The sequence below is a fragment of the Corvus kubaryi genome, unplaced genomic scaffold (genome assembly GCF_017639235.1).
Source record: "Corvus kubaryi isolate FWS band 111438036 unplaced genomic scaffold, C.kubaryi_AGA036_p1.0 42742, whole genome shotgun sequence".
Classification (NCBI taxonomy): domain Eukaryota; kingdom Metazoa; phylum Chordata; class Aves; order Passeriformes; family Corvidae; genus Corvus; species Corvus kubaryi.
The window spans coordinates 24,527-32,507 of record NW_024581253.1 but is presented as its reverse complement, the minus strand read 5'-3'; the positions used below and the strand labels follow the sequence as shown (position 1 = coordinate 32,507).

At 43.4% G+C, this 7,981-nt stretch overlaps 1 protein-coding gene across 2 annotated transcripts in view; it reads right to left on the bottom strand.

Moving 5' to 3' along the window:
* Window positions 1–155: 155 nt before the first annotated feature.
* LOC121672217 (2-hydroxyacylsphingosine 1-beta-galactosyltransferase-like) overlaps window positions 156–7,981 on the bottom strand; it is a 32,111-nt gene continuing 24,285 nt past the window's right edge. For both annotated transcript variants that reach the window (XM_042044794.1, XM_042044793.1), the window contains exons 3-5: window positions 3,354–3,496; window positions 1,781–1,857; window positions 156–612 (exon numbers count right to left, since the gene is read on the bottom strand). In XM_042044794.1, coding sequence (XP_041900728.1) covers window positions 182–612; window positions 1,781–1,857; window positions 3,354–3,496 — 651 coding nt within the window. In that variant the 3' untranslated portion in view covers window positions 156–181. The remainder of the gene's footprint in view (window positions 613–1,780; window positions 1,858–3,353; window positions 3,497–7,981) is intronic.

The window sequence follows — 7,981 nt, the reverse complement described above, 5'->3', positions numbered from 1 at the left end:
ATACCTCCCCATTTTAGCTACAACCCAAACTAAGTACATGTATCTTGGTCCAGGCCCTGCAGGTAGCACAACAGCCAGACTGCTCATGTGGAGTAATCAAGACAGACACAAAGGTCTGCAACATGGAGTAAGTCAGGACAGGTTTGTCTCCATAACCTCTGTGCCCTCCATACGGCAAATACTATAAAGAGCAAGTGAGACAACTCAGTTCTGGTGCTGAGCAATGAGCCCAGCACCCATACAGAAACTTCAGCCATTGGGTAATCTTGGGAAATGGGACAAACATCCAGACTTGCCTCAGCTGTAGACACAAATAACGAAACGCAGGTCGTTTCCACCGCACAAAGGTTTCGTACCCACATTTAATGCACAAACAATCGCGCATTCCATACCTGGGATCATTAATAACTTTTACTAGGGCTTCATACAGTTCGCTCTCAGTCATGGTCTTCCAGTTCAGCAGTATTCCCATGCCTTTGGCCTGCACACGGGTCATGGTATCGTAGTGGTCTCCAAAGAGGGGAATGCCCACCACCGGGACCCCATGGTACATGGTTTCAAAAATGCTGTTCAAGCCTCCGTGACTGAGGAATGCTTTAATGTTAGAGTGACCTGGAACCACAAGAGGCATGAAGGTTACAAAATGCACTTCCATCTCCTCTATATTAAGTTACTGAAGCACCCAGGTACAACTTTATCACTATGTTTCTATGGCTGCAACTCGGGCAGGTAAAAGTGACTGCAGCTTGTTCTGAAGCTCTCCCTAAACCCACTCTGCTGAAATTCCTCATGCATTAAATCATTTCCTTATATACACTGAGAGGGAGCAGCCAAAGCAAAGAAAATTCTCCTGTGTATGAGTCGTGTAAAATGATTAATGGAGTGATTAATATGCATTGCCTACTCCCGAGTAGCTGCAGGTGGTGACTCCAGCAGGTTTAGCAGTACACGTGAGTGAGGGGGAGCATGGTTTTGTACGAAATACAACTTTTTAAATGGCAGGACAACTGATGTCACACCCTCCCCTAAAGCTTCACATGCCTTACTTGAGGTTAGTAAGACATGACAATCAGAGCAACAGCCTCATGTAATGGAAAAAGCAGCCTGCCTCAGAGCAATCCTGTAACCAAAACAAATCTACCTGCTTTAGGAGTCGTCTGCCTAACCACTATGTTATGGGAAATTCTCCAGCTCACACGCGCACACACACAGATGCTTAATGCACTCATCAGCTCCCATCAGAGCTGTTTTGGGAACACATTATCATCCAGGTCTCCCAGAAACAGTCAAACATTCTGTGGCCTCTCAGATCTGCAAGGGGCTCAGGTACCCTTTGACAGGGAAGGAGAAGAAAAATAAAATATCAGGTTTCATCCCCCCCTGAGAACCTGGAGCACCTCAGTTCAACAGAAAGATTATCAGCTTGCAACACGCGCCCAAGTTCTGGTAGAGCTTTCTTGGACAAAAGTAGCTGTATAAAACAGTATTTACAGACTCCTAAAGCTTATTCTGATGCTATGTGAACATAGCTCAGTTTCATGACTCCTCCTTGAACAGTGTTTGAACTTGAGGAAAACATGACATTCTTATCAGAGAAAGACAATTAACAGAGAGGTGTTCAATTCTGTCTTCAGATCCTAATTTAATATTCTTGCCCCGTGACTTCCATGACAGAAGTTATCCTAGCTTTATAATAACTGCTAATTCAGTAGAATACTTTTGAAAGAACAAACTGAACTCAAGTGAGAATAAGCACTAAAGAATGGAAACACATACTCACCAAGGAGGTCATTTTGTGGTAACCATTCGATCAGCTTGGTATTGTTGCCTAAATTCCTGGGTTTGTTTCCTGAAAACCTAAACCAGTAACATCAAATGGAAACAGTTACCAAACCCTCCAAAATGACTACTAAAGGGCAGTACTGTTTGGTTCATTAGAGAGCATTGAAACTGTATCTTCAGAAAGAATCACCTACACATTTCCAATTAAGCAAGACATACATCGTTACAACTGGCTTATACTTCTGTATGTTGAAAAAAGACTAAGATACTCATGCTAAGTTACATAAAAGCAGATAACTGTGTTACTGGTTTGTCCTCCCTAACCAGATGGGCACAAAGAGCTACAATAATCCCTGGATTTAGCATTGTGACATAAGACCGCCAAGCAGTACTCACCACATTTCTGTCCAACACACAGGTCCTTGATCTGAGGAACAAAATCAAACCCCACATCCCCAAAAAACTCCAAGTTACATCTGACTGATGAACAAATACCTAAATTTTAACAGAAGGCTTCAAATGAAATTGTTGGGTTGGCATTAAAAAAAAAAAAAAACTATCCTCAAGAAAAATCCTCTCCATTTATTTACTACAAAAAGGGGATGCTTCCTAAAGATAAATATTCCAGGGAAAACAACAAAAGGAGAGAAGAAAAGCAGTAAGATAAATTGGGATTACTAATTAGAAGCCAAGCACTGTTGTGGGGCTCATAAGAAAACAGTACCTATCCCAAACAAAAACTGATGCAACCTTCAGAACAGCTTCAGTGCCAAAGCCTGGAAAAATCCCATTTTCCTGTTCATTAGTGGGGTTTGCTCTTTGAACTACACACAGCAGGGAGGACATGGTGGGGAACAGGCCACCAAGACTGTTAATACAACTCCAAGAGCGTGGCAGGGTTTTGAGACACCCACATGAAATATAAGACACTGATTATCTGGAAAAAAGTGGTTCACATGGACTCCAGCAAATTATATCAGCAATACTTAACGTGAAGCAGAGCTGACTAAACAGTTTTTGGATTTTTACAGGGAGTTGAGAGCACCACTCAAGACATTTTTAGAACTGAGAATGCTTTTTACTGATTCTGAATCCTGAAAATTTCTCTTCCTTCAGTTTCTCACAGAAGGACAAGCAAATGGGAAAATCAGTAATGAAAGCCTGTGCTTACACATAAAAGAAGAAAAGGGGCCTAAAAAAGAGAAAAAGGGGGAAGACGACAGAAAATGGAAGATTTTCATCATCAGGATTCATTCTTGAGCCCTGGGGTAGTTTCTTCATCCAAAATAGGGACAGTATGTCCTAAATGTTATAATCTTAGCCTGTTTTCACTGTCCCCAATCCTTCCAAGGATATAAACTCAGCCTAGGAGTGTAACCCGTGCCTTATTCTGCCACAACAATAACTGCTTCTCCTTGTTACCAGAATATTGCAATATTTTCATGCCGAGAGTTTTTCAGGAGTGTCATATCATCTGTGCCACCTAGGTAATCTCAATTCCAGCTTCTGCAACTCCAGCAGGAAACAAGCATGCACCAACCCATGCCAAGTTCCTCCAAAACTGCCCTTACCTCCAGATAACCCTCTGGGGCAGCCTGGCCAGGGCATGTGCCAACTTATTGGCGATGTCTTCCGACAGGTATTTCACTCCAGCGCCGAAGGAGACGAGGACAAAACCGTTCTCGTGAGCACCGTTCACCCACGCCTGGAGATCCTGTGGGAAGCAAAGTTGACATTGAGCACTGCAGAGGTCAAGCACAGGAACAATAAGGAAAGACTGCTTCGAAAGGGCAGTTGTCGGTAACTTTGTTGCTTCAGAAGCCAAGTTTCACAAATCCCAAACATTCTAGAACAATGAACACACCAAGAACAATGGCTGATGATTCAGAATCCAGGGCACAGGCCACGAACAGCAAAACCCTTCCGTGTTGGTTTAGCTTCAGTATTAACTGCCAGTGGCTTAAGACAACTTGTCCCTCCTTAATTGATCAGTTGACATCCATTCACAAGTTAACAGGCTGCATTTTAACCCAGCACAGCATAAATAGATCCATCTCAGAGTATCAGCTTGGAAGCCCTGCACAGGAGAAGCATGAACAAAGCCTGGGACTCAGCTGCGTCATTGCCAACCTTTAGGAAAGCTTCAAAAGCCTTGCTTTGTTTTCATTTATATAAAAAGAATAAACAACTTGAAAGAAGCCAGGGCTTCCATAAACACTGTCAGTTTCTACTGCTCAAGGAGTAAAGAAAATGTACCCTTTACTTTTTAAAGCATAGATTTAAATTCTGGGTTTTTCCTAACACAACTGCTGGCAATGGAAACAAAAACAAAAAAATCCTACCGCTGGCATACCAGTCAGATGAAGAGTATCTTCTGTTTCTCGGGATACGGTTTAATTCTGGTCTTGTCATATTTAAGCACAAGCCTGCTCAACACCCGTAAAGCAATAGGAAATGAGCAAAGAGAAAATGAAGAGCCGTGCTCACAATGCGCCTCTTGTCCTGGTAATAAATAGGAGGGCAGACAGTAATGGAGTAATGCCGCGCTATCGTATCCGAGCACAAAATCTAGCACGTGGCACTGGGGGTTGTGCACTGCCCTCTGGAATAAAGCAAAAAAGATTTCCATTTTCTTTAAAATCCACAGTTCGTCCTTTTCCAGTGCACTCTTTTCCGTTTTTTTATTCATGTGAAGAGAGAGGGAGCAAGCAAAGGAGGGGAAGCAGCTGTGACCCGCCTCGAAGCTGAATCATTTATTAGGGGCTGAACTTCTGACACAAAAGTTTCCAAGTGGTTTTGTGATTTATTTAAAGCTCATCCTTGAATCTTACTTCAGGACCTAAGGCATACTGCAAATGTCATTATATTATGGTCACTGTAGTGCTTCAACTAGTTACATCTTGAAGTACTTCCCATAAGCTATTTAAAGCTAAAGAGAGAACTTTTTGTGGGCTCTAGGACAAACCATTCTGAAAAGCCCAAAATTCACAGGCCCTGGTCTTCACAGGGCACTCACCCAGCCAGAGGGGCAGATTCCTGGAGGTTTCCAGAGTGCCTTCTTGATGACACCTCCCTGATACAGGCGCTCAGGAAGCCACAAACAAGATATTTGTGCTGGCTCTCAAATATACAAACGTGGCAGACCTTGTCTGGGATGCAAAGGTCCAGGCCGCCTTGCCTGCAGTGACCACGAGATGGAGTTCAGGATACTGAGGCAACATGGCAGACAACAGCAGCATCTCCTGGGCTTCAAGAGAGCCAATTCCAGCCTCTTCAGAGACCTGCTTGGAAGAATACCACAGGGGACAGATCTAGAAAGACAGGCTCAGGAGAGCTGGTTGATGTTCCAGCACCACTTCCTCCAAGCTCAAGCATGGTCCATGCTGATGAGCAGGAAGCTAGCAAAGGTAGCAGGGAAGATAAAAAAAGACTCCTGGGTAAGACTCAGATTTAAAAAGAAAAAGCACATATGAGTCAGAAACAGGGAGAGGCAGACTATCCACACATTGCCTGAGCTTGCAGGGACGGGGTTTGGAAAGTCAAATCTCAACAGGACAAGGGACCTGGTGCCAAAAAGCTCAAGGTGCTTCCTGCTTTCTTCATTTTAGACTTGATTGGTATGGCCTTTCGCAATCCCAGGCCCTCAGACCAGAGGGAAAGACTAAATAAACTGGACTAAATAGACTACTTATATGACAGGATGCACCCAGAAATGCCAGGTGTCTGGAAACTGGTGTGGAGTGGTTGGGGAAACGGGGTGACTAGCCAGTGCCACTTGTGTTTTTATAGAGGAGAATCCACGGAATGGGCTATTCAGCCTCAACTTGATCCCTGGAAAGTGATGGAGAATAATCCTGGATCATCCTGGCATCAGAAGGTCCTACCTGTGACTACTCCTCCTTGGCCAGACACATGGTTTCTGCTACTGGAGATGAGTCTGTTCTCGCTGAGAGCTGGCTCCCAAGGCCAGCTCCCAAGGCCCACTGCTCCTCTGTGCTTAATGAGAAATTCTGTGAGACTTCACAGACCTGATGTATTCACACAGTAACAATTGTACTTCATTATGTAAGCATGGAGGAGATATAAATATTTCCTTATAATGGAATTTCTAAAACAGCATTCAAAAATCCTTATGTATAAAATATAGCTGCTAAGTACGTAGAATTTTATGTAGAGGAACACAAAAAAAAAAAAAAAAAAAGGAACTTCACTATATCACCTACAGACTTTTGTGCTTTGTTGTGCAACAGCAAAGCAACCTGCCCTGTGTTATTATTGTGGTTTCATAGCCAAGCCTCTTTAATCCTTCCCTTTGAAGGTAATCCCACTGCTTCAGTGGGACATAACATGGACAAAGGCGAATTTAAAATCTTGACAGGCAAGACAAGATCCTGCCATCAGGCTCAAAACATGGGATTTGTTTGTCATATTAAACGGGATTGTATTTTAAAAATAACTGGAATACAAAACATGATAGTTTGTATCAACAGAACCTTAATATCCAGATCAGAGCTGAATGATACCTGGCCAAAGCAGAAGCAGAGGAAGCTGATCTTGTCTTTTGAGTTTCTTTTAGAGCGCTAAATTAGAAAGACTGTAATTAATTCCTCAGACAGGGTTAAAACTGCCCAGTGCCAACCTCAGGAAAACGCAGAGAGTCTGATCTCACCTTGCTGTATTTTCACATCAACTGAAAGGTTCTTTCCTACCCCAGATTTTACTTATGCTTTACATGGTGCTGTTAGCAAGAGGAATTACTTACCTGCCTTCTGACCTGCAGCCCCTTTCCAATCTGCTCCCCCAGTGGGGTGCTTGGACATCACTACAGTGCACGGGCTGCAGAAAATCAACTACAGACTTGTAACAACGAGGGTTCTTCCTGCAAACATCTGTGTCATTCCTGGCATAACATAGCCTTGATTAAATGGGATCACTAAAAATGTAGGGAGTTGGGTAAAAATTAGGCAACGGAAAACAGGGAACTTTCACTGCCTCCTCGTAGAGCTCCCGGAGTTTGTGATCTGGATGAGTCCATTATTCTCAGGTTCCTTAAACTTAATTATAATTATTTCTGTGACAGCTTTTTAGCACAGAATTTCTAAACAGAACATCAAGTGAAACTGAATCCAAGAGAGTGGCATTCCCAGGCCTTGGATTTTAAGACCAATCTGAATGACCTGGTACAATTAGCCAGGCCATGGCACGACGCCTCAATATTTTCTTGTACTTTGCCTGTTCTTTGTGTAGTATACAAGGTATAGTCGTGATACCCACAGCAGATAAAGAGCAGGCTGTGCTCTTGGCACATCCCTGAAAGGGACTGAACACTTCAACAGCGCCATGACTACGTCTATGTACGTCCTTTAATTCTTACATGGACAGTCCTAATGCTCACAAAAGAGAGGCTTGGAGCAATGCTCACAGAACCTGAACATTAGAAAACACACACTGATGCCACAGGACAATTTCGTTTGCCTACCGTTTCAGCAGCCTTCAGCCACTTTGCCACCTTTCCACTCTCTAGGGCCGTAGTAGCCCAAACAGCCCCCACAGCAGCCTCAGTGAACGGCCACCCACTAAAAACCCTCACAGACACCCAAGCTCATCCCCCATGAACTCACCCCTTGCTTCCCCTTAAATCCACTTACACTTTTGACCTCCAGCACATTCTGCCCTGGCGATCTAATTACGCTCTGTATGAAAAGGCACTGAGTCAGGATGAGTCATTAGAGCTGCCCTCATTAAAATCAACATTCCCTGATCGGGCACCACTTCGCAGCTCCTCGCTTGCAGCACAGCGACCTCCTTTTGCCCACTTCAAAGAATTTTCAGGTTTCCTGTCAACTCAGGATGATTTTCTTATAACACAAGGAAAGGAAATTACCTTTTTGGAATTTTGGAAGTCTAAAAAAATCGGGGGAGGGAGTTTGTTACATGATGAGCTGCTTTGAGCCTTCCTCAAATTCTGGTTCGAACTTGAACCAAGCACAGAACTGAGAAGTTAATTCAAGCTTAACATACACATCATTAAGACACACTTGTTCAAATGGTTCTCTCTTTCAGTGGCTAGAAGAAAGCACCTAATCCTTTCCATCACCCCTAAATGTAAGTAATTTTCAGTTTTTCTTTAAACAGAGGCAAGGGCTTTTCTTTCTAAATCCTAGCACAGCCAAGGGACAACATTGCCTCGTTGAGGCTG